The 26,895-nt window shown below is 37.0% G+C and overlaps 3 protein-coding genes, 1 long non-coding RNA gene and 1 other non-coding gene across 7 annotated transcripts; 2 read left to right on the forward strand and 3 right to left on the reverse strand.

Annotated features, from left to right (window-relative positions):
• The first annotated feature begins 3,065 nt into the window (after nucleotides 1-3,065).
• Nucleotides 3,066-10,804, forward strand: LOC125583237 (protein ALP1-like). The gene is made up of 2 exons (XM_048749872.1): nucleotides 3,066-4,085; nucleotides 10,634-10,804. Exons 1-2 carry the CDS (start codon nucleotides 3,066-3,068, stop codon nucleotides 10,802-10,804), a joined length of 1,191 nt encoding a protein of 396 aa, XP_048605829.1.
• LOC106360925 (cyclin-dependent kinase F-4-like) lies at nucleotides 10,632-14,390 on the forward strand. Of its 3 annotated transcripts, XM_048751360.1 has the most exons (15): nucleotides 10,632-10,824; nucleotides 11,089-11,577; nucleotides 11,661-11,739; nucleotides 11,823-11,891; nucleotides 11,977-12,066; nucleotides 12,158-12,296; nucleotides 12,442-12,544; nucleotides 12,655-12,707; nucleotides 12,797-12,863; nucleotides 12,951-13,059; nucleotides 13,124-13,189; nucleotides 13,284-13,352; nucleotides 13,426-13,489; nucleotides 13,591-13,809; nucleotides 13,897-14,390. In XM_048751360.1, the coding sequence occupies exons 2-15, from the start codon at nucleotides 11,570-11,572 to the stop codon at nucleotides 14,145-14,147; spliced, it is 1,386 nt and encodes a 461-aa protein (XP_048607317.1). In that variant the 5' UTR covers nucleotides 10,632-10,824; nucleotides 11,089-11,569; the 3' UTR covers nucleotides 14,148-14,390. The 3 variants fall into 3 exon arrangements, with proteins under 3 accessions (XP_048607317.1, XP_048607318.1, XP_048607319.1); XM_048751361.1 differs by lacking the exon at nucleotides 10,632-10,824 and having other exon boundaries at nucleotides 11,090-11,577; nucleotides 13,912-14,390; XM_048751362.1 differs by lacking the exon at nucleotides 10,632-10,824 and having other exon boundaries at nucleotides 11,090-11,577; nucleotides 13,915-14,390.
• Nucleotides 14,391-14,438: 48 nt separating this feature from the next.
• LOC106360926 (protein PAM68, chloroplastic) lies at nucleotides 14,439-15,977 on the reverse strand. Its single transcript, XM_048751363.1, has 2 exons — nucleotides 15,327-15,977; nucleotides 14,439-15,104 (listed from the first exon to the last, which is right to left on the reverse strand). The coding sequence occupies exons 1-2, from the start codon at nucleotides 15,381-15,383 to the stop codon at nucleotides 14,547-14,549; spliced, it is 615 nt and encodes a 204-aa protein (XP_048607320.1). The 5' UTR covers nucleotides 15,384-15,977; the 3' UTR covers nucleotides 14,439-14,546.
• Nucleotides 15,978-17,571: 1,594 nt separating this feature from the next.
• On the reverse strand, nucleotides 17,572-17,644 carry TRNAF-GAA. Its single transcript has one exon. It is a non-coding gene; the product is annotated as a tRNA-Phe (tRNA).
• An 8,304-nt stretch (nucleotides 17,645-25,948) lies between these two features.
• On the reverse strand, nucleotides 25,949-26,863 carry LOC125583835. The gene is made up of 2 exons (XR_007320882.1): nucleotides 26,623-26,863; nucleotides 25,949-26,542 (listed from the first exon to the last, which is right to left on the reverse strand). It is a non-coding gene; the product is annotated as an uncharacterized LOC125583835 (long non-coding RNA).
• Between the last annotated feature and the right edge of the window lie 32 nt (nucleotides 26,864-26,895).

The raw sequence follows: 26,895 nt of genomic DNA on the forward strand, positions 1-26,895 counted from the left end.
TCGAGATATTTCGCACGTCGGATCCCAGTCCGTGCCAAAGTGGGGAAGCAAAATTATCGGGAAAAGGGTCGACTTCTTTACTCTTCCCAAACTAACTAAATCCACACTCAATCCTCCAGAACTTTCAATCTCTTTAATAAACCCTTTAAATTTAACTTTCTCATCAATTATTCCTCTTTTTTTTTCTCTGACTCATCAATTATTCCTCTAAACTTTATTTTTCTAAGCATTTCCACAAATTCTCTGATTTCTTTTTAAATGTGTTTTACAATCAATAATGCTTTTACGATATCACGTTTAAAATGAATACCACCCGAGAAAGACAACCTGACCCAAAGGATCTAAGAAATGTGTGTTGCCAATGATTGCATAAAGGACCAAGTTGTGGGAAAAGATTAAAGAAATATTCAGATTTAGAGAAGCTGGAGAAAAGATAAGAGAGAGAGAGAGGGGTCAAGAAGATACACGAGAGAAAGAGGTGAAGGATAAAAAGTTTTAATGGGGAGGGAGGGGACTTTCACTCTACGGCCGATAGTTTGTGCATTCACGGTAGTATTTCTGATGATCCTAGAGGTTCCTGAAACCAAAAGAAATGCTTGAAGAACTTCAAGCCTTGTTCAGATGCGAAAATACAAAAAAAAACAATATCATTCTCTGTCTCCCTTCATCGCATTTTTTTGGGCCAAAAACAAGAAAAAACAAAGAAAGTGATTTTCGTTAATTGGGCTGAGAAGTTAGTAAGATTTGTTTGTTGTGTGTCAATACTCATTTGCTTAATGTACCTTCAAGTTACTTTTGTTTGCTGTAGAAAGTTGAAAACTTATCCTCTGATTTGTACACTGTAATGGGCCAGCAAATTTTGAATAACTTTTTGGGCCGAATACATTATCAATTTATTTTGTATACCACGTAAATTTTTATAAATTATTTATCGAGATTAATACTGTTCATAGATTATGTGAAAAATAATTAGATTAAATAAATAAATAGTGGCTGATGTTAAACTGACAAATCCAAAACTTAAGCTTAAAGCTTTGTGAGTTGTCCAAAGGTTTCTTGAGAACAAAGTCACTACAACAACCATAGGTTCTTCACTTCTTTGCCTTGCTTCAAGCCAAGGAAACGTTTAAAGCTACAAATTCATTTTTATTATCCCAACAAATTTATCAACTTTTATTTTTTCGTATAGTATATTCTTGGTGAGAAATATATCATTCATTTTCAAAAATTGTAACTTAAATTTTTATTTAAATGGTTAAGTTAGAGCTGGGTATATTGATTTGAGATCTTTAAGATATTTTTTTTTTAGAATTGACGTTAAGACATTGTTGGTCCATTGATCCATTATAAACGATTATGGCCCTGTTCGTTTGCAAGTCGCTAGCGGCAGCGACCAGTCCTAGCGACTAAACGTTGTTCGTTTGGTGGTCGCCGGTTCTGCGACTGATCGCTGCGACCAGACGCCAGCGTTCGGCGTTCAGAAATTTTGATCGCTGAAAATTTCAGCGTTGCGATCGAAAACCAGCGATCAAAAAAATAAAATAGTGTAAAAAGACAAAAATACCCTTGATTTATTTTCAAAATCACAAAACAATACCCTTAACCCTAGATTTCTTTACGCCTTTCTTCATTACGCTTCTTCATCATCTCTCCTCCTCAGCTCTCTCACGCAGGCTACCATCAAAGCTCAAAGGTCAGTTCTCTCTCTCTCTCTCTCTCTCTCTCTGATTCGAAATCCTTCTTTAAAACTTTCAGAAAGTTCTAAATTTTGCCTTTCACTTGAGAGATTTAGAAGGGTTTATTGCTAGTGAAATCAGTGAGATGGGCATGTTTTAAAACGTACTCTTGCTGCTTTTTTCATGCTCTGGTGTTCTACAATATGATTCTCTATTTTTCTTACATGATTTATGCGGTTGTGTTACTGACAGGTCGAGATTGCTCAATCTTATGAAAGAGGTGGTGCAGCTGTCTCAGTGTTTTGACTGACCAGAAGTATTTCAAGGTTCACTTGTTGTGTATACACGTTTGCAGATATCTCATACACATTTTCCATGTATTTTTTTTCTAACATTTATTAGTTCTTATCTTGGTTTGGTACAACAGGAAGGCTTTGAAAACTTGGAAGCAATAAGAAGTGCTGGTGTTAAGGTAATTCTCTTAGCAAAGTCTCATTTTTTCTTTTGTTGTTTTAATGATGAAGATCAATTGTTCTGCTTTCTTAATGACAGTGTTGACATTTTTACAGATTTGGACATAAACCACAACTAGACAGAAAGAATAGCTAATGATGTAAGTTTCTAATTCAGCTCTTGTTTCTTAAATGTTTTGTGATTGTTTTTTCTGCTAGTTTAGTTTGTTTGTCTATTGATGAGACTTGTTATTTAGACCTGGACCGACGAAGAATGTCGGTATTTTCTTACTCTTTTATGCTGAAGAAAAAAAGAAAGGGAACAGACCAAGGACTGGCATGAATTCAGTTGGAAGAGAGTTCATCCCTAGGAAGTTTGAAGAGAGATTTAGTAAGAAATGGATATGGGACAGGTTTAAGAACAGATATGCCAGCACCAAGAGAAGGAACAAGTAGAGCTGGATGTTCAAAGTCAAAAACAAAGCGTAAAGAAGTTGATCAAGAGCCTTATGTTGTACGAAATGCAATTCTGGCAGAAAAAAATAAGATAGCTGAAAGGATGTTAGAGATAATGGCAGAGGATCGTGTGGTGTTGCAACAGGATCGTAAGTTCCGATTAGACAAAGTATTGGAGATACTTAATGAGCTGCCTGGAGTGATTAAGTGGCCACTATTTCACATTGCTGCTGTTAGCCATCTCAAAGCTGATGAAGGAAACAGACTGGCCTTTATATCTTTCCCTAGTGATGATGATAGGATTAGCTACCTTGAGCATATGATTGGAATTAAGATTTATGGAGGATTGTAATATGACTTTTGTTTCAGTTTTTTGTTACGACTCAGATTGTAACAATTGTTAAGCGAATGAATATTTTTTGTTATGACTTTTGTAGCTCATATTCACAACTTATATATATATGATTTTAATTACTTGCAGATGGTTAGGTGGTACTTGGATGATGATGATGATGATTATGATGATGAGGATGAATATGAGGACGATGTGCTTAAGCCAGAGAGATTGCTTCAAAGAACAGATCGAGGTGCTGGATGGCATCATGTTCAGCAGCTTATGCACGGGTCAGATCAACAGTGTTATGATATTCTTCGCATGAATCAGAGGACATTTCAAGATTTGTGTAAGATGTTAGCGACGAGATATGGGTTAAAAGAGACGAACAATGTCTATATTGAAGAAGGGGTTGCAATGTTCCTTGAAGTGGTGGGTCAAGATAAGACGGTACGGGTTATTGCAGAAAGATATCAACGTTCGTTGGATACGGTCAAAAGGAAACTTGAAGAGGTTTTGAGTGTTCTCTTGAAATTTGCTGCAGATGCACTAAAACCAGAAGATGGTGAGTTCACAAGAGTATGTCCTGCTTTGAGAGATGATGATCGATACTGGCCATGTTTTAAGGATTGTATTGGGGCATTGGATGGAACTCATATCTCAGTTCGCCCTCCTAAGCGAAATGCAGAAGCATACCGAGGTAGAAAACAGGAGCCGACCATGAATGTCCTTGCTATATGTAACTTTGATATGAAGTTCATATATGCTTATGTGGGTGTACCGGGTAGAGCACATGACACAAAGGTATTGACTTACTGTGCGAGGAACGAGCCCTTTTTTCCACATCCGCCAAATGGAAAGTACTATTTGGTTGATGCGGGATATCCCACAAGAACAGGGTATCTTGGTCCATATCGCAGAGTTTGGTACCATCTCGATCAGTTCAACAGAGGAGGACCGCCAACAAACAGTCGAGAGGTGTTTAACCGGAGACATTCAAGCTTGCGATCAGTGATTGAACGGACATTTGGAGTATGGAAAGCAAAATGGAGAATTCTTGACCGTAGGCATCCAAAGTATGGTTTGATCAAATGGATAAAGCTAGTAACAGCAACGATGGCTCTACACAACTTCATACGTGATTCACATCGAGAAGATAATGATTTTGTGCGTTGGCAAAGAAGAGAAGAATATCATACACATGGTGATAATGATGAAGAAGAAAAAGATGAAGATGAAGAAGAAGAAGAAGAAGAAGAAGAAGAAGAAGAAGAAGATGGTGATGATCATGGTGGACATATTCCATATGAGCCTACTGGTGATAGAGTCATGGAAGGTTTACGTGATCATATTACTAGTGAGTTGAGTAGAGGATATCGATTACCTTATTAGTTTATTTGATTTGGATTTGTACTGATTTTTATTTATTAGTTTCATAACATTTGACTTTAAATTTTAAAACATTTATTTTATATTTAGTTTATTAATATAGTTTTAGGTACAAGATACAATATAAATTAAAAATAAAAATTGAGTTACAAAACCAAAATTTTGAAAAATATAAATAACTCTAATCATACTTTTAATGTATGTATGTACAGGGCCGTACACAAGAGAAAATGTATGTCAAAAATAAATATTTGGTCGCCAGCGATACCGAAACGAACAACATAGCGACAACCGCTGCGATCAATCGCGCGACATGGAAACGAACAACATAGCGACAACGGCTGCGATCAATCGCGCGACCTTCAAACGAACAACTATCAGCGACATCATGTCGCAGTCGCTGGTCGCTGACTCTGGTCGCTGACGCTGGCGACCACGAAACGAACAGGGCCTATTAATATATTAATATGTTGCATCTTTCCAACATCTATTAAAAGATTAAAAAAAAAAACTGTTAGAGGTAAACAGCTTGGTTCGTGAGTTCACAATAGAGGAATTAAAGAAGCCGCGTTCTCCGCTTCTTTCTGATCCATGCCGAGCCGTCTTATCAGGATGATGAGATGCTGATTGAAAAAGATGCCAATGAATGTGTAAGAAAACGACCTAAAAACAACAAGACAGTTGAAAAATGAGAAAAAACAAAAATAGTACTAAATCAAGTTTTTGTTCCCAAACTAGCACTCAAGGTCAAAAGTCACAAAAATAGCACTTAATGTTTTATCAAAAATCACAAACTTAGGGTTTAGAGTTAAAGGGTGAGGTTTAGGATTTAGGGTTTAGGGTTTAGGGTTTAGAGTTTAGGGTTTAGGGTTTAGAGTTTAGGGTTTAGGGTTTAGGGTTTAGAGTTGAGAAAATGAGGTTTTGGGGATAAGATTTCAAATTTTGAAAAATAAAAAAATTAAAATTTTCAAAAGATAAACTTAGAAATGTGCTATTTTGGTCATTTTAGTTTTGGAGTGCTATTTTGTGATATAAACTTAGAAATGTGCTATTTTGGAGATTTGCCTTTGAAAAATTATGACTGAACATTCTCAGAAGAACTATGGAAAGGTCATAATCTAGCATGAGCTGGAAGCAAAACCACCAGCGTTTGATTCAAGTAATTGGTAACTGAGCAACCACTAAGAACCAAATCACGAAGATTTATGTAACATGTATGCATTTGGATTACCTCTACATTTTGGAGAGGAGGAAGAGATGCGCAAGTAGAGGAGGAAGAGATGCGCAAGTAGATCGTAGAGCACTCAGGTTCCTTAGCTCGGCCTTCAAGGCCTCTACCTCGCCCCTCGGGCGCTCTACCTCGCACTTCGAGCCATGTACTGCACCATTCAAAGAGTCATTAATGATCTCCATTCTGCTGGCCAACTTTTCAACTGTCTTGTTGTTTTTAGGTCGTTTTCTTACACATTCATTGGCATCTTTTTCAATCAGCATCGATCTCACCATCCTGATGAGACGGCTCGGCATGGATCAGAAGAAGCGGAGAACGCGGTTTCTTTAATTCCTCCAAGTAGGCATGGACGTTCGGGTTCAGATCGGGTTTTTCGGATTTCGGTTCTATTTTGTAACACCTCCTACGTCTCATTCTAATAAATTTACAAGTACGGATCGGATTCGGATATAACACTTCGGTTTCGGATCGGTTCGGATATATTCGAAGTAACCATATATCATTCGGATTCGGATTATATCGGATCGGTTCGGATATATCCAAAGTAAAATCTAAAATTTAAAAGTAAAACATAAGAAATATATGCTTCTTTGTAATATAATGGAGTATTTAAGGTATTTATTTAAATTTTAAATAGTTATTGTTAGATATCATATCCAAATAAATATGAAATTGAATATTTGAAATACATATTCATGTTTCAAATATTTATATTATATATTAATTTGGATATTCGGATCGGTTTCTTCGGATATTTTTTTGGGTTTTCGGGTTTTCGGGTTACCCGTTCGGGTTCGGTTAATAACACTTCGGGTTCGGATATGTTTTGTAACACCATACAAGATCCATTGAGGTATTTTTTACATTTCAGATCGGGTACAGATCGGGTTTTTCAGTTCGGATTTCGGGTTTCGGATTTTATGCCCAGCTCTACCTCCAAGAATACATTATCAATTTATTTTGTATACAACGTAATTTTTTATAAATTATTTATCGGGATTAATATTGTTCATAGATGATGTGAAAAATAATTAGATTAAGTAGTGGCTGGTGTTAAACTGAGATGTTTAGATTAAGAAGGGGGACAAATCCAAAACTTAAGCTTAAAGCTTTGTGTGTTGTCCGGAGGTTTCTTGAGAACAAAGTCACTACAACAACCATAGGTTCTTCACTTCTTTACCTTGCTTCAAGCCGATGAAACTGTTTAAAGCTACAAATTCATTTTTATTATCCCAGCAAATTTATCAACTTTTACTTTTTCCTATAGTATATTCTTGGTGAGAAATATATTATTCATTTTCAAAAAATTGTAACTTAATTTTTTATTTAAATGGTTAAGTTAGAGCTGGGTATATTGATTTGAGATCTTTACGACGTTTGTTTTGTAGAATTGACATTAAGACGTTGTTGGTCCATTAATCCATTATAAACAAGTATCTTTCCTTTATTTCTTCTTGCTAAAGGAAAATATTAATCTGTTGCATCTTTCCAACGTCTATTATTAGAACATCTCCGAAAGACACTCTATAACTTAAAAAATAAAGTGTTTTGCTCTCCAAAAACGAATTTCAAAACTTCAAATTTGAAGTTTTGAAGAGTGAAACTCTATATTTGAAGTTTCACTAATCAAAACTTCAAATTTGAAGTTTCATATTTTTATTTGCATTTTGATCCCTACAATCACACATCACCTTTATGATTCATAAATATTTTCTTGTTTATTGTTTTAAACCTTTAAAAAATTATATCTCATATATATTTTATTTTTTGTTTACAGATTTAAAATTTTACACATAAAATTAAATAAAACTTTAAAATAAGATTTAAAATATTTTAAACTAGATTTAGATAACAATAATATACAAAAAAAAACTTAACAAAAAAGTTTTTTTTTTTAAAATTACATGAAGACATAACTATTACACAAATTTAAATATTACAACAACACTAATAGTCAGATAAGTTTGATCCGGAACCTTCAAAAGTTTCAAATATTGTCCTAATTTTTTGTGTAACTGAACATGGTTGTTGTTGTTGTTTTTGATGTCTTTTTCATACAATTCTTTATTGTTCATATCAAATATATTCACGAGTATTAATATCATCGAAAAATAGTCTTTTAGCAATATTTTATATTTCTCTTTTACTTTCTTGTTCTGATATGTGTTTACAAGTATCATTATCATTCGATTTCAACAACTTTTAGCTTGTAATTTACAAAGTAAAAACGATGAGAGCCATTTTTACTTCGAAATGCACTAGTAGATCATATATGCATTACGAAAATCATTTTATGGAATAATATGGTATTTGTTTGAAGTTTAATATTAATTAAGTTATTTTTATTTAAATTTTTATAGAATATTTTATTAATTAATATTGTTGTAATATGTTTATATATGTGCTATTTATATACAAAAGTTTTATGAATTCAAATTAGTTATGACAAATATAAGGTCCATATTATAAAATACAAATAGTTTTGAAGCTATGTTTGAAGTTTTACTTTTAGAGAAGAATACCTTTAAACGACACAAACAGACATCGACGCATAGATTACTCACGAAGTCTCCTCTCACACGACCTCTCAGAACCTCCATTTTTAGAATCGTAATCAGATTTCAGAGGAGTCGATGAACCCTAAACTCGTGAAGAAGGTAAAGGAAAAAACTGGCCACACTTTTGTTTCTTTCTCAGCCCAGCAGATAACCAAGAGGAGTCCAATGTATTTGCTTTTATTGAGACACGTGGCAGGCCTAGGTTTCTCTATTTTATGAGGTGGATTCGCCAAGAGAGATGAACATTTCTTTATATATATATATTTTAAAACCAATAAAAATTGTAGTGTTACAAAATGCTAAAACCATTTAATAAACAAATATTAATATAAAAACTCACGCATCACACCATCTAGTATGTTATTGTTTTATTTGGACCTGATAAAAATCACATCGAAACAAAGCACTTGCATACTCTAAAGGACTCCATATTCTAATAGGTCTATGATCAACTTACCAATAAACCTATAACTAAAGAAATATAATCAATATAAAATTTGAAATGATTTGATTTTATTGAATTTTAGATGATTTTAGATAAAATAATTAATTTGATTTTTGTTAAACTACTTTTTCCGTCTGTTAATATTAATTCAAAGGAGGAATACAAGGTTTGATACATAAGCTGATTTAAAGCAACACTAGCCCATGAACATGCAAATAGAACTCACACCGGCGCAGCATAAACAAACAAATACAACTCCACAACTAACTTGAAAATTCAATGGAACTCACGGTGAAATTAGCACACCAAACTTGCAACAACCCAACAACTCCAGGTGCTTCTGAACGAGATTTATCATTGTCGCTCACGGTCCACCGAACGATAACTTCAACCTCTAGCGACACCACACTGAGAGGACTCCTCTCCAAAACAACGAACCCATACTTTATAACCCGTCAAGATCGAACCATTCTAGGGTCACACTCTCTTCCGAATACGGCAGTGATGCACTTCATGCGACCAAACTACGCCTCGATAAAAGCCTTACACAGAACACTCCAATCTCATAAACTGGAGAAAACAAGGTCAAACCCGCCAATACTCACCGACAACTGAAAGAGACCGCAACAAAGACATGAAAGCGTTCACGACAACACCATAACCCAAAAACATTACGAGCTTAGGAACCAAAAGACCATTGGTAGAGCCACAAAATTCCAAATAGATGAGGACAAAACACCAATACTAATCCACTACAGCAAACTCCACGAAATAAATGAAGAGATTTAGATAAGAAAAACTTAAATAGAACCCGCAAACCAATGAAGGGTTGAATCTAGATCGAGATCGAAAGGCAAAACCAGCCACATCCATCACTGCATATACGACCTTCAGAAACGGCTTCACCAAACTCAATACATAGAGAGAGAATCACCGATAGATCTGATCGGCGCTGGCGCTAACAGAGCCGCCACGCGCCGATCACCAGAGCTGCTACTGGTTTTGAAGGTAAAGAAGGTGGATATAAAATATCGCAAGGAAAAAAGGATTTGTAATTATTTAGAATCTCACATTAGATAAAATTACTTTATTCAAAAATCATTATAAAATTTAGATTTATATTTCTTTTACTTAAAAAGTCCATTCAAATATTTTAAAATCACTAAAAAAACTTTTAAAACTCAAAACTATTTTTCTTAAACTAGAATATGATAGTACTGATGTTTAAATATTCATATAAAAACCTTAAAATTTGTTTCTAATTTACAATTTATCCAATATTTAGCTCCAAAAATAAATCATTCTGTTGTCGAAAATCTATGCAAATTTAAAGAAGTTGTAGTTTATATTATTTAATTAAAATTATTAAATTCATTAACTTAATGGATACGTTCTATAAATTTTAAAAATGATTTTAAAATAGAAGAATAAAAATAGATGGTTTATTTGTGTAAAAAAAAAAAAAAGAGTTTGACTGAATAAGCAAATCGAAAGGAAAGGAACAAAATATTCTCTTTATAGCTTAGGGAATATAAATTGTTGGATTTTTTTGGTCATCACGAGAGAATCGCACAAAGAAAGAGAACAAAGAGAAAGAGAAAGAGAAAGAGAAAGAGAGAGAGGTGGAGGTGGAAAGGATTTTGATATTTGTTGGACTCAAAATCGAAAAAAATCTAAAAAGTATAAAAGAGGTAGAAGCTCTGGATGCCGTCTCTTTCCGTCGTCGGCGACGGAGGTTATGCCTGTTGGCTCTGAGGTATTCGTGATCGCAGATCTCCGTCTCTTTGTTTCCTGATTTGACTTTTGCGAATTTGATTATCAATTTTGTTTTGCTCTTTTCGCGTTTGATCAGATTGGATCTGGTTTTCGTCGGTTCGATCCTGATCCGATTATCGAGTTTTTAGGGTTAGGCTGATCGATTTGGGGTGGTATTGATAAGATTTTGTGATCGAATCTGCATTTGAATAAGTGAATGAATGCTAGGTGTTTTGGATGTTGCATGAACAGTCTCTTAGATTGATTATGCTGTTTCGGGTGGACTGGACTGTTTTCTGATTGTTTCTTTGAATTAAATTGGTTTTCATTGCTACAGGTTCAATCAGGCTTCCTTTTGAGTGGGTTGTTTTCTTCTGAGGGCATGGAGCAAGTTTTCGTCTGGCCAAGCTGCTACAATCATCAGCTTTTCTCATTCCAAGAAGCGCTCGATTGGCGGTTTCTTGTTCCTTCTGATTTCCTTGTCGGCTCTTTCGTTAACTGCACTTAGTTGTCTAATTTCTGACACAGGTATATGATTTTAGTATATATGTTTAGTTCCTTGTAAATATTCCAATTGGAGGTTTAATAGGTTTTTTTTATTTATTTATAACTTGTTTTATGACTGAATGCAAAATAAGCAAGTTTGAGAAATTGTAAATCTGCTAAAAAAGAAAGGAACAATATAAGAACACGATGAAAACAGAAGATCTCAGATACCCCCAAAACTTTAAAAGATATATTTTGTCTTTATCAGAGGACTTATAATGTCTGCCCTTTTTGTTTCTTTTTCAGGTCTGAAGTCTGCAAATTCTTCCTTTTTATATTCCTAGAGAAACCTCTTAATCTTCTCCCTGCGGACAAAGATTTGGTAGCCCTCTCTTCCATATCTTGTTCTTATGGGCGCTGGTTGAACAAGGATATAACTTTTTTTTTATTCTGAGTTTTGAGTCTAAACCTCTGAGTGAGATGTTGTGAGCTTTCGGTCCTTCCTGTTAGCCAACATATTCTTTCTTGTTGGTTCCTTTGTGTCTTTGAGTTCTCAGTATGTGTTTTGCTCTTCCCTTGCTGCCTTTCTTTTCCCTTAATGGTCAACCCCTTGGTGCTCAAAGTAAATAATAGTCAGTCTAGTCTACACAGCTGGAGAATCATTGATTTTACTGCTTTGGTGTTCAGTCCTTGCTACGAACAACTGGAAGATTAATGCTATATAAATCTTTCAGAAGTTATTTACATACATAAAATAAAGAGGCTACTTTGCTTTACCGGAAAGACAATGGACAGGTTACTCAGAGTTCTCTCAACTTTTCTTAACATCTTTTGGTATCTGACCCCTTAATGTATTGCTTATGAGTTTGCTTATCCAGGTACAAGTTAATTAAAGAGGTTGGTGATGGAACTTTTGGTACCGTGTGGCGAGCTATCAATAAGCAGACGGGTGAAGTTGTAAGTTGCTTTCTTTGAGGGTTATCTAGGCCTGTATAATGTATGTGCTTGATTTTCTTACCATCTGAAGTTTCTATGAGCAGGTTGCAATTAAGAAAATGAAAAAGAAGTACTACTCATGGGACGAATGTATCAATCTGAGAGAAGTGAAGGTAGTGAATTGCTTTTGTTGAGCTGCTGTTTTGTTTTGTCTTGTGTAGTGTATGTTTACTTATTCCTCTCTTTTTCTCCTATCAGTCGCTTAGGAGAATGGATCATCCAAATATCGTGAAGCTGAAGGAAGTCATCCGCGAACATGATATCCTATACTTTGTCTTTGAGTACATGGTATACTTTCTTCCTCCTTGTCGTTTGCTATTTTCTGCGTACACTTTAATCAATATCACTGATTCTGCACATGTCATTCTTGCTTGATCAGGATTACAACCTCTATCAGCTAATGAAAGATCGACAAAAGCTTTTTACAGAAGCTGTTATTAAAAAATGGTGCTTTCAAGTCTTTCATGGCCTTTCTTATATGCATCAGCGAGGTTACTTTCACCGCGATCTTAAGCCAGGTAATTGATAGCCTGGAGGTGTAATTTATACAAAGCTTTAAACATCAGCTGTGAAGATTGACAATGTTGACTTTAATTACTTTTTAGCAATCGTGGTTCAATAGCTTGTCAATAATATATGTTTATACTGTGCTGGTTGTTACAGAAAATCTATTAGTCTCTAAAGACATCATTAAGATTGCTGATTTTGGTTTGGCACGGGAGGTTAATTCGAGTCCACCTTTTACCGAGTATGTTTCTACACGCTGGTAAGTGTCGCTTTTCTTGTTGTGTTGTAATGAGTCTTTCGTTACCCATATGGTCGATTAGATGATATACCATTACTGCCATACTGACCCAAGAATGTTTGTACTAATAGGTACAGGGCGCCTGAAGTACTCCTTCAGTCATATGTATACACATCAAAAGTTGGTTAGTATCCATACTATAGTAAGAAATAATTATAATTTCTCTTCAATGATCTGCTGCCAAACAATGTGTCAAATGTTTGTTTTTCCTAGATATGTGGGCGATGGGAGCTATTATGTCTGAGTTGTTGTCTCTTCGTCCTATATTTCCAGGGGCTAGGTAACTTAGCAGTGATTAATTTTGTATTTTGGTGATTAGAAATGTTGCTAATAAACAAGTGAAAATGTTATCGTATCAACCTTGCAGTGAAGCAGATGAGATCTATAAGATCTGCAGTGTCATAGGCAGTCCAACTGAGGAGACCTGGTTAGAGGGACTTAATCTTGCTAACACCATAAACTATCAATTCCCTCAGGTAACATGTCTTGAGCCTCAGTAATTTTTTTTTTAATGAGCTACTAACTGTTGTCATCTTACAGCTTTCTGGTGTGCCTCTTTCAAGCTTGATGCCATCTGCTAGTGAAGACGCAATTGATCTTATTACGGTAACTAACAGTTTTTAAAAGGAGTTCCCAATAGCTTTGGACATATTTCTCTAATTTTCGGACACCAATCTCTGACTTTTTCATGATTGTTCAGCGGCTTTGCTCCTGGGATCCATGCAAGAGACCCACTGCTGCAGAGGCTCTGCAGCACCCGTTCTTTCAGGTACACCATAGAGTATTTCCATCGACTATGATTCTTCTTGATCAGTTAATTTAATCGTGTTCTCATGTGGCAGAGTTGCTTTTATGTCCCACCATCTCTCCGACCCAAGCCATCTGTTGCAAGAACTCCTCCGCCTGGTATATTTTTAGTTTGTTGATCGCCAATATCAGGGTATAGATTATTATATATCTGCTTTGAGATTGTCAAAAAACTAAATTTCAAATTTGTTTCTTTTTAGTTGGACCAAGAGGATCATTCGAGCACCAAACAGTTAAAAGGCAGACTGTGTCTCTTGCCAAGCCATTCAACAATGTTTCTCCAAAGCCAAGTGCTGCTTTTGGCAGTGGCGTCCAGAGGAAACTCGACATGGCTAAGCAAGATGGAACGAGGAACACTAAACCGGTGAGAAGTTCTGTCAAAGACTCCAAATACAGACCACCCGGTAGAAAGAGTCCTCGTAAGTAAAACCTTAACACCACTCTTATTTCTTGTAACACGTACAATGATTATATTCCTTAATTCTGATAAAACAAAATCCATTTAGCTGGAGGTAATGCAGCAGGTTCGTCATTGAGCAAGAACAGGGTCGCGCGTGGTGTGTCCGAGACTGCTGATAAACTTTCCAACATGAGCGTCAGAGGAACCGTGTCTCGAAGACACTCTGTGTCAGTGATGCAGCAACAGCAGCTGAAGCCACCGCCGATGAAAGCAGGTTGTGTAGGAGAAAAACGTGACATGTTCCTTAGACCAACCCAACCCGCCACCAGTGCCTACTCTAGGAAAGTCGCCGGCTGACCCAAATACCTCTCAACAACTTTACTCCTGAATATCTTATAATATATACTCTGCTTTGTCCTTTAAGTCGTCATTTCATCAAAAAAGAAAAAAAAAAACTTAAACTGCTCCTTTTCAGTTTTGTCTTTTGTGTCGTCTACAGTTTCTTGTTTTACTTTATTTTCCATACTTTTGACTGTGTGATGGTTTGTATTATGCGTGACGCTTGACTTCATGGTTTGCAATAAAGTTGGCTTGGGACTACTTATGTAGCTATTGTGTACTTTTACTTTCTAATTCATTTCAGTTGGATTGGCAGAATCGTAGATTGCATAACGAAAATTATATAGAAAATCTACAGAAGTACTCTTGAAGTATCTTCTTGTAAGAAATGATCAAAGCTGTTTTTGTTTTTCTGTCTTATCTCTTGCTTGAGGAGTTCCAAAAGGACTGCCAAAAGACAGGCCAATTCTTCCTAGCTTCGTTCCAACCTAACAAGGAACCTTCTCTCGACGGATCCCAACTCGACGACACGATCCCGTAGCTCACACCAGCTAACGCCGTACCGAAGAAGACGAAGGAAACAATAAACGGAACCCATGTAGGCACATCGATTTTCAATCCCACTTTCAGATAGTAAAAGAGTGGGAAGAAACAAAGACCAACGAAGAGTGGTAAACCAACGGTGAATCCCATTCTGCTTATCATTCTGTTGGTTACTATCTCTGGAATCACACCTCTCTCACGCTCATCTTCATCATCGTCTTCCTCTTGGTCGTCTTCTTCGTCACTCTGGTTTCCGGGTTTTGACTTTTTGGGTTTCTTGGTTTTCCTAGGAGGAGGTGGTCCAAAGCCTCTCGGACTATTCATTGTTGCTTGTAATGGCGCTATACGCCATATCTCTAAGCGCTTACTGCAAGTAAGAGACTTGGGAACTTGACCGTTCCATTCTCTCCGTCTTTCTACGCTTCCATCAAGCTGCGTAAAGTGGAAGAAGTTCAAAAGGACAAAGTTTAATACTACAGAACAATCTAAGTAAAAAGAGATGGAAAACCAGATAGTAGAAATGGTTTGATATCAGAAGTGCAGTAAACCGAAAGAAGCATGAGGAAACCGTAGGAACCATTTCACTCAAGAATTATTATATCGATCAATGAGACCATTTGAGTTGGGCAAAGAGAGAGAGAGATATGAGATTACCTTGCAAGAGGATCTGGGATGAGCAGAGAGGTTGAAAAGACATGTTACAGAAGCCATTGAATCAGATCAGACATGAACCAATAAGCGAAATCCTCACGAGATTTTTACAGAGATAGAAGCATCGGATTTTTTGTGTGTGTTCTCCTCTCTGTTCTGTTTCGAGTGGGAGATATGGATAAGGTTTATCGTCCATTACCCGGTTTACTCCCGGTTCGGTATGATCCGGTTTACTCGGTTCAGTTTTGATTTTTTGAACACGTAGCTAACTAATGGTTCTCCCCGTTCACCGTCTTTCTGGACGGGAGAAAAAAAACGCGAGGAGAGCGACGGAGAAGACACGGTAAGATTCATAAGAAACTTATGTAATGATTCATGAAATGTACGGGCTGCAACGTTTCAGGTACCGATTATGGATGGGCAGGTGGTGTACATATCAAGAAGCCCATCGAGGTTTATTGATACCTAATGGATTGGATCGAGACAGAACTACAATGACGAGTCCATATTTCCTCAAGAATTTGTAAATAACCTCCTTACATTGATGATTATGAATCAAGAGATTGGTCTTATAATAAGTTTGGTGTAAATTGTGCAGCTTTTCCTCAAAACTTCAAGGAAATTGTGAAGACAAATATATAAACGATTGTTCCGAGTTTACACACACATTTACCACTATAATTTCCAGAAAATCATTAGTCTCAAAGAGAAAGCCCATCTCAAAACTTGCTTCAGACACTTCATCATCTTTCACTCCTCTATTCTATAAGCTCATTAAATTAATTATAAGTTTGATTTTGCTTTCTGTTTGATTATTTTCAGGAGGTTGTTCTAATTGACAAGAAAGAACTTGCACCTTATACTGAACCAAAATCATCTAGCCAATACACACTTCATCATCTTTAGACTATTTTTTCTTAAGAAATTCATGGGGTAATAAGTTTTGGCCCCAACTGTAAAAATCATCCCACTATCATTTTGGTATGTAAAAAACAAAACAAACACTTGGATTTTTTCATCTAATATTGAATTTCTATGTTTTCAAGATAGATTTTTTTTTTTTGTCATCAATTACAGACTCATATTGACTCTGTGAACCACACCGGGAGATCCTGATCCATGTGAACGACGAAAGACGGTTGTTTTCTAACACTGCGTGCTAGACTATCCGCCTTTGAGTTTTGCGTCCTTGGTACATAGATGATCTCTGATCTAATGAAACTTTCTCTCAGGGTCTTGATATCTTCCAAATAATTTGCAAATGCTGGTCATTCTTCTGGTTCTGAAACCATCTTCACCAATTGAGAACAATCTGTTGCAAATGTAACCTGAAATTGACGTAAGTTTTTCATACATTCTATTGCCCATAATAGAGCTTCTATCTCCGCATGCAGAGGAGTGAGACAAGCTCGGACATTCCTCGCCCCCAACAGCCCATCAAAACCTTCTAAAGTACTGAGCCAATCTTGTCCTGAGAAAGTATCATTTTCCTTCCAAGAGCCATCTATGAAGCACCATCTTCCTGGGATCAATGGAAGGGTTGTAGGCTCGACCGGTAATATTCTCTTGTTTTCCTTTAGTACATGTGCCTCAGTCTAGAGTGTTGACTCTGTTTCTGCCAATTTGAGCGTATCTCGAGGATCTATATCCAAATTACTAAAAACTTTATTATTCATTCCTTTCCAGATATACCATAGTATCCACACAAACTGATGATCCTCCATCTGCGGGAAGACTCGCCAAAAGAGATGGTCCACATTTGTGAAAAGGGAGCTGGTGGGGAAAATAGCTGGGTTTGATGGTATCTTGGAGAGAGCCCAAACCTGAAGTGCTGGAGGACATTCAAAAAACACATGGTTGATCGATTCCTCATCCGCTCCACATCGTGCACAACATATATCCGCTTGTATCCCTCGCGCTTTCAGATTCTTCTTTACTGCTATACACCATGTCACTAATTGCCATAGAAAATGTTTCATTTTTGGGGGCACCGTATTTTCCAATGTACGGCTTCAATGTATCAACCGTAAAATCATTTTCAAGATAGATCATTTTGTGAAAAACAAAATGATTTTTTTTAAAATAATGCGGTGAGCGTAGATCATTTTGGTATGTAAAAATCATCCCACTATCATTTTGGTATGTAAAAACAAAACAAACACACTTGGATTTTTTCATCTAATATTGAATTTCTATGTTTTCAAGATAGATCATTTTGTGAAAAACAGAATGAATTTTTTTAAAATAATGCGGTGAGCGTGGATTGAACACGCGACCTTCAGATCTTCAGTCTGACGCTCTCCCAACTGAGCTATCCCCGCTTTTGTAAATGTAAACTACAATAACATATAAGTTGTTGTGTAGAAAGGGTGGATGGTTAAGAATGGAAAGAGGAAGATCGGACTGTCGTACATTCATATGATGTACTTCGTTTCGGAGCCTCTTCTTCTGGCGTAGTACAAGAAGAAACCTCAGAATTATGAGGTTAAAACCAATCAAATTGTTTCAAATTCTTTGACTTTGATTTGTAGTCTGCTTGTTTAGAGTACGTTTCTGTCGTTTTCAATCTTTCCCTTTGCTGTTTATGGTTTTGACATGAGTAGTATAGAGGGAGTGATCTGCTTAAATGTCTTTGGAATTCCAAATATATTCTGATCTCTATCTGAAGTTATTTATGTTATTCTTTTTTCCTGTGTGACGCAGTTGGGACTGCAGCTTTCAGCATGGTAGCTTAGTGGAAGAGGTGGATGGTCAGACAGCAGTGTTCTCTGTAAACATATAAAGTCAATGATACGTCGTGTAGATTGATGTGGATATTGGTTTATCAACCTTTCCAAATGGAGTTACGCGGCTCGTTATTGGTGTAGTCACATCTTTGGTTGTTGAAATGGCTTTCCTTACAGGTAAATTCATCTACAAACAGACAGACACATAACACTATAATATTGTTTTGCTCAAGTAGATGGGGTTGTTAAAGTAACATATACAACAAATATGGTTTGATTTTGCAGGAAAATACACTGGAAGAATTTGCATAGCTGGTTATCAGTGCCGTTAGGTTTGGCATATAGTTTATGACTCCTTCAAACCCCTTGAGAAATTACGATCAAACTTCATATATGTTTTTTGTCACAGAAAAAGTGTTTAATGGCACTAGAGTTACGACATGATTATTATGCCTCAGTATTCACTATAAATTTGAAGGATTTAACATCCAGTGATCATAATGTAACTCCAATATGCTAATGCTAAGAGACGAGCTCGACCTGACATAAGTGGCTGCCGGTCGATGAGAGAGATCAGCCGAAAGCACATCAAGACAGATTGGGACTTTCCTCATTACCTCCCTGACAAGTTATAAGAAAACTTATTCACCTTTTTGACAGCAGTTCAAGAGAATGAAAAGAGAGATGGATGTTTGAACTTATGAACCAGTACTTGAAAATCTCCATTTAGAGTAAAAATAATTGCATATGAGAGAGTTCAGTAATAGTCTTTAATCCCCCAACTGAATTTGCTATAAATATATCCTACTCAAATCATAACTAGTTGATTCACATACCACCTTCCAGCTCTAGTTTTGGATGAACTTCTCCCAATTATATTTGGTAATAGAAATAGTGTCTTTTTCTGATCAATACTACACTTCTTGCACAGCAAAAGTGACGTGTGTGAAGCAATAGTTTGAGATATTTGCATCCTCTATGATTTAGGAGAAAAAAGTTAATGTATGTTAAAATTAAACCCTTGTACTCTCTCAGGTTTTGGTTTTATGTAGGAAGAAGTTTCTGAATGAATTTTCAATTTAAGATTAATATCATAAAACGTTTATTACAAAATCATCAAACAGAATGAAAACAGAATGAAAACAGATGGTGTTCAACATGCACGTTTGGCGACTATTTTGGGCTTGCTTTCGGTAGAACTTTTACATGAACCAATTGTGTATGCGGGGAGAGAATCTATGTCCAATCACCAACCCACAAAACACACCAGGTCCATAGGCTATCCCAGCTGAAATCCAACTAATCACTTGTTCTTTTGGCTCGGACAAATCTTCCGACTCTTGTGGTGTAGGATTAGGGACATGAATTTTTCCACATATATCTTCGAGACCGTAGAGTCTAGGGTTATTCATGAACGCCGAACAGTTTTGTCTTTGAAACTGTGTACTTCGTGGTATTGGACGTTGGAGATTGTTATGGGAGAAGTTAATGATTGACAAAAATGAGAGACTACCAAGATCTTGAGGAATCAGACCTGACAGCTGATTCAGAGATAGGTCTAGTGCCTCGAGAATTGTCAGATTTGCCAGCGATTGAGGTATATCGTTCGTGAATCCGTTACTTGACAAGTTGAGAAGACGCAGTCCCTTCAATGACCCAATAGATTCTGGTATCTTTCCAAAATTTTGTTTCCTGAAAAGTCAATAGCCTTGAAGCCTTTTAGAACTCAAATTTTGTATCAACTCTTTTGTTCACCATTTCCATTGACACACGGAAATCACTATACATGTACATGCTGTCAAGATATTCTTCGGATAAAGTGACTGATGTGCCGCGGTCCGAGCACCGACCAGCCTGGATCATGGACACGGCCCAAGGTGGCGATCTTGTCAACCAGCTCGACCAAACCGAGGTTTTACCATCAGATCGTGCTGAACTTACTGACCATGTCATCCCATCAGTTCATTCCATCCATACCAACCATGTGTTCCCATTGGATCATACTGATCAGACCGTTCGTACCATCCCATCCGATCACCCGACCGTACCGCACGTGCTGTCCACCGTATCGACCCACGGACGTCCGTATTAGAACTCAGTCTGGAACCACGACCTAGAAATGGAATTGATCGACCCATATCACTTCTTTCCCAACCAATTCAACATTCTAAGACTGATTGTCAAGCCAGATTCAACTTGGGACGAGAGGAATCCAAAGATGTTCACAAATTTTCTCTTATGACCCTTTTCGTGCGTACTGCGTGTCTCGAAGGCTGTACTGACGTCCTTGCTTCAGTGACTGATCCTATGATGGAATTTTCTCTTTCATATTTCACTAAGGCATGGAAACTTAGCTGTCCAAGACTTGTCTCACGACAGTACACATCTTGGACAAGCGGATCATCCAAAAGTTCAGTCTGTTCGTGTGGAACATCCAGCGGGTGTGTGGATCATCCCGCGTGTGTCCTTATCCTTCCCACCATAGACCAGCACGACCAGAATGAACCTGGACAGTAGCCTAAGGGTTATCTTGACTGGTCTTCATCAGTTTCTGCGTCTTTGACTCCTTTATTATTTTTAGTCAAATTTATCATTTTCTATGTCTTCTTTTCTTCATTTCTCTTTATTGTCTTTGTCTACAAACCCTATAAGTATGTAATTTAGTCCATGAAGTAAGATAGATTGTTTTCCCTTTTTTTTTTGAGTTGAAACTCTTTGTTCTTTGTAAGAACTTGTCTTGTTTCTTGGTGAGTCATATCCAAGTAAACACTTCCTCAAATCGTTGGACTTATGAGTCATATCAAGCAACGACGAGAGATCCTTCACTTGGTGATCTTGTGAGTCATATCAAGCACCATTTGGAGTCGGGAATATCGGAGGCCTTCCACAACCTTCGTGTGACCCTTCAATCCATTCAGTTCTCCATTCGGAGTTCATATCCAAACAGAACCAGTAGAGTGATCCGTTCCTAGGGTCCTTCAAGTGGTATCAGGGCCACTCTTTTGGTATCTTCTGAATCATTCCATCTTCTCATCTTCCATTTCTTCATAACACTTCTTCTTCTACCTTTCTTGAATCTGGGCCCCTCATTACCATCCACCATATAAAAAAAGAGAAAAGATCTATAAAAAAAAGAGAAAAAAAAGAAGTCGAAAGTTTGATTTGTGGATTGGTGGTGGAAGAGAAAGTCTGCTGGCTGAAGAGAAATCCAGCCTTTGACGTGGTTAAAACGGATTCCCAAACCAAAATCTCTTATCTTTTTCTCTTAACAAATTCTCTTGTGTTTGCTTGGAAATTGTCCATTGGGTTTCTTTTATTTGTTCTTCTTAGAACCTTGAGTGGAAACTTGTTTGTGTGATTATCCAAATTCTGAGAGAAACACTTGAGTGAGCGAAATCAAACACTTGAGAGTGTGATGATTATTTTTATATTTTAACCTTTTGTGTTGAGAATTTTCAGGTTAAGATGTTTAAAGCTGATCAAAGAAGGCTTTTCAGTCAGTTTGAAGTCTGGGAGTTTTGTGACAACCTTGTGAAGGGAGTGGTGAAAGCCCTCAAGGACGTCAACCAGATCCATAAAAAAAGCACATCCACACTTGCACCTATAGCTGAGCCATCATTATTCATCAGTGAAACATCCAAAGGTAAATCTGAAAACAACCTTGAAGATCTAAAAGATTTTTCAGATTCTTTATCAATTTTTGATGAGTATGATGAAGAACTGATTGAAAGTTTGATGATTTGTGAGGATAATTGTGATCTTCCTTTTCCAGAACCTGATTTTATGTTTGATAAAGAACAGACTATTGCAGAACTAACCTTTTTGCAACCGGAGCATCCGAGTAGTCTTGTTCTATTTTCACAGGATTTTGAGGAAAAACCATTCGACTACCCACATCAAGGACTGCTTCTTGGCACCAGGAGACCCATGGACGTTGATCTATATCCCATATTTGATGAGGAAGATGATCACTTGGACGAACTTGGTCCAACCTTTGATGAGAAAGCACTAAGCATCACGCCCATCATCATGGAGAACCGATTTTGCTTTGATCCCGGCACAACTCCTATGCCTTTATCCAAAGAGCATTGTAAGGAACTTTGTAACATAAATTATGTGCCTGATCTGTTTGATAAAGTCAGTTCCAATGACATAAACGTTCAGGTCTTGATCATCTTGAAAAGTCGTTTGAGCTTGATGTGCAACAACTAGTTTTCTGCTCAAGAAAATCGTTTGATTCATTTGTCTTCAAAGAAAATAGCTTTAGTCTGAGATCTTATGGACATGAACTGATCAATGGAATTTTGTTTGCATCTTCATATGCTTTGGACGATTTTATGGTTAACACATTGCTGAACAGAATTCATATAAAGCTGAAACCGATTTTTGTGGTGATTCTGTTTTGAAACCTGTCCATTTTTATTCTGAATCTGATCATGAATTTAAACTTTTGTGTTCTGAATCTGATCAAGTTAGACATGTTTTGGAAATGTTCTATGGTAGTTCATGCCTTGAAAACATTCTGATTTACAACACCTTCTTTGATAAACATGATGAGCCTTGGATAAGAAATTCTCAGTTTGAACTTAATCTTTTGTGTTCTAAATCTGAGAAACTTGCGCATGTTTTGAATTTGTTCTTTAGGAACTGGGATATCACGTGCCCTGACACCATTCTGGTGTACACCACTTACTTTGATAGGCTTCATGATGATCTGAAACGTGTGCTACATGTTCTAGGGAAAGAAGCTTTGGTTTCTGATCTGAACAACTACTTGTCTAGCACATATGATCCTGGTATTTTAATGTTTGTTTTGAGTGTCCAGGATAAACATGATCAGTCTCCAAGAGGTGTCAGGAACAGAAGCAGAGATCATTCTTATCAGTTTTAGATTTGGAGATGCATGTACTCGAGGAAACCAACTTCAAAACTCCAAGGAATTTTATGTCCAAAATGTTCCTTCTCTGAATTTTACATGATTTTAAAATTCTTTTTGTCTGATTCATTTTCCTTTGATTCGGTAAAATAGATTTGAGGTCAAATCCTTTTGAAGAAGGACAAAATGATGTGCCGCGGTCCGAGCACCGACCAGCCTGGATCATGGACACGGCCCAAGGTGGCGATCTTGTCAACCAGCTCGACCAAACCGAGGTTTTACCATCAGATCGTGCTGAACTTACTGACCATGTCATCCCATCAGTTCATTCCGTCCATACCAAACATGTGTTCCCATTGGATCGTGCTGATCAGACTGTCCGTACCATCCCATCCGATCACCCAACCGTACCGCACGTGCTGTCCATCGTATCGACTCACGGACGTCCATATTAGAGCTCAGTCTAGAACCACGACCTAGAAATGGAATTGATCGACCCATATCACTTCTTTCCCAACCAATTCAACATTCTAAGACTGATAGTCAAGCCAGATTCAACTTGGGACGAGAGGAATCCAAAGATGTTCACAGATTTTCTCTTATGGCCCTTTTCGTGCGTACTGCGTGTCCCGAAGGCTGTACTGACGTCCTTGCTTCAGTGACTGATCCTATGATGGAATTTTCTCTTTCATATTTCACTAAGGCATGGAAACTTAGCTGTCCAGGACTTGTCTCATGACAGTACACATCTTGGACAAGCGGATCATCCAAAAGTTCAGTCTGTTCGTGTGGAACATCCAGCGGGTGTGTGGATCATCCCGTGTGTGTCCTTATCCTTCCCACCATAGACCAGCACGACCAGAATGAACCTGGACAGTAGCCTAAGGGTTATCTTGACTGGTCTTCATCAGTTTCCGCGCCTTTGACTCCTTTATTATTTTCTAGTCAAATTTATCATTTTCTATGTCTTCTTTTCTTCATTTCTCTTTATTGTCTTTGTCTACAAACCCTATAGTATGTAATTTAGTCCATGAAGTAAGATAGATTGTTTTCCCTTTTTTTTTGAGTTGAAACTCTTTGTTCTTTGTAAGAACTTGTTTTGTTTCTTGGTGAGTCATATCCAAGTAAACACTTCCTCAAATCGTTGGACTTGTGAGTCATATCAAGTAACGACGAGAGATCCTTCACTTGGTGGTCTTGTGAGTCATATCAAGCACCATTTGGAGTCGGGAATATCGGAGGCCTTCCGCAACCTTCGTGCAACCCTTCAATCCATTCAGTTCTCCATCCGGAGTTCATATCCAAACAGAACCAGTAGAGTGAACCGCTCCTAGGGTCCTTCAGTGGCCATCTCACGCCACTTGGAAAAATAGAAAGGCGGCAAAGTTCCGTTGAAGTGGTTATGTGATATATCAATGATTTTTAAACTCTGAAACCCAACGGAGACATGAGGATAATACAAGGGCCCGTATAATTCGTTTTCTCGGAGGATCATGACACTTAATGACGGCAAAGAACCCAACCAAGATGGAAATGTGTCTTTGATTCTGTTGCTTTTCACATTCAAAAATTAAAGTAGTGCAGTTGATCAGTGATTTTGGAAGTTCTCCTTCCAACTGGTTGTCGCTGATGTCAACTGAGGATAAGATGGTAGTGTTGAGAAACATGTCTGGATGAAAAACTCCATTGAAGTTGTTGTGTCGTAAATTTAGCTCTTGGAGACCAGAAATTGTATTACTCAAACATTGAGGGATGGAGCCGCTGAAGCTATTGTTGGACATATCTAAGAAAAGTACTGGTCTAAGATCCAATTAGGTAGTGGTCCTCGAAAAGAATTTGAACCAAGCTCCAACATTTGAATTTGTGTTAAATCGGAGACTTCCCATGATTTTCCAAAACTGCTGAAAGAGTTGTGAGAAAGTATCAACCACTGAACGCTCCTTAACCAACCGGGTATTTCACCTTTCAACTTATTGTTAGAAAAATCAAGATACTCAAGTTTGACCAAATTTGATTTGGGACCCAACAAAATTGTTGTCATGAAGATCTAAATGTTCAAGATTGGGAAATTTTGTAATGAAATTGAGAATAGGACCAGGGGCGGTCCTGAATTACTCAGGGCCATAAACAACATCAAAAACGGGGCCCTGTTTATACATAACATTATAGAAATACTAGGGTCGGCCCGCCCTACGGGCAGGATGCAAATTAAATATTAATTAAAACAGTTATCTTTATATATAAAGTACACTTTGTATGATATAAAATTATACATATTAGTTAGATTTTTTACATGTTATTGTAACAGCAGACTAATAAGTTATGCTTTATGAAATGTTTGTATAAATTGTATCAGATTTAATATATTACTATGAAATATATTTCACTGTTATTTTCGATTAACGGTTTAGAATGTAAATGGGATAGTTTTAAATGGGACGGGATAACTGGGGCAGGTATATTCGTTTTAACATCTTTGATAGAAAGTCGGGCATATTTTGTTTGGGAGGTGTAAGTGTGTAATGTGGGTATATATAGATTAAATTTTTAAATGTCATCAGTATTACGTTATTATGTATTAATACTCTTTGGGTGTATATCTCAGAAAAAAACTGCAGTCCATAAAGTAAGTTGCTTTACGAACAATAGATAAAAGAGAGTGACATGAAATCAGTTGTCCAAAAAAAAGAGTGACACAAAATCATAAAGAGTTTGGGTGGTGAAGTCAAAGGCATATATCTTTGTTATTATCATATTCAATAATTACAAAACTATCCTGGACTTAACAAATTCGATCATATTACTATGACTTATTTGAAGCAAGAGTTGTTTTTTGGTGTAAGATGCGTGAGTTGTTGTGTACGAAAAAATGGTAAATAAAAAAGATCTATAAGAGTTGCTAAAAAAAAAAAGAGAACTGTGAGCAACCATCTATTCTCAAGCTGGGTTGCAGGGTGATGATGAGTTTGTATTTAGACGTTTCCAGCTATTTGAAACACGAATAAGAAACACATGCAGAAAACTATCAAAATGTGAGTTTATTTTAAAAGTTGACCCCATAGGAAACATAGTGACCAAGACCAAGCAACAATAATATGTGAAAAACCCAGCAACGAAAAGATGCAAGGAAACAATGAAATCGTAAACCATTATTCCAAGGGTTTATAGACTTGGCCACTCGTTAAGCTAGAAAACTAAGAATTTTGTGGTTTTTTTTCCAATGCGCCTATCCTCCTGCACTCCTTCTTCCTCATTAGTTACTTCACCAGCAACAGTTGCATGGACGCCTCTTTGAGCAGCTGCATCTCTCCACAGGCACCCAACTAGCGGATTTTGCAGGGGAACTTTGGTGATGGTTTTGGAGGGCTTAGTAGCCACTGCTCTAGCTCCGGGCATGTCATCTCCTGGGTTGTTATCACCCCTCTGCCAAAGAACCATTATAAAAAAGTAAACAACATAAACAATATACATAGAACTGTTTCAAACTATTGGTTAAGGAATGGGGAGAAGTTTAATGGGGATAGCCTCAACTGGAAGGTGAAAGTACTGCCAACCAAGTTCTTTAAACACTGTGGGAGAGATCTTCGGTTGTGTCTCTCTACACCTGTGTCCTGCACCTATAAACCATATACGTTTTTAGTAGCAGCGTCTATTAGTGATAGAACTGAAGAATTAAATGTAGTGGTTTTGTTCTTACCATAAGATGTGCATTGGTTAGCTTACACATCTCACCATCAAATGCCACAAAGACAGCTGACTCTGACCCATCAAAGACTGAAAACTCCACCCGGTTCCTGTAGTAGTAATAGTTTGTAAGTAGTCTAGGATTGTTGGGTTAAATAATGTATTGCATCGTCTGTTCAGATAGCTGATAAGTTGTGTATAGAACACATGACCTTAGAACACCAACGGTGTTTTCGTTTTGGCAAGAACCATATAACTTAATGTACTGCAGTTTAATTGTAAGTTA

The sequence above is a fragment of the Brassica napus genome, chromosome C3 (assembly GCF_020379485.1).
Source record: "Brassica napus cultivar Da-Ae chromosome C3, Da-Ae, whole genome shotgun sequence".
Taxonomy (NCBI): Eukaryota; Viridiplantae; Streptophyta; class Magnoliopsida; order Brassicales; family Brassicaceae; genus Brassica; species Brassica napus.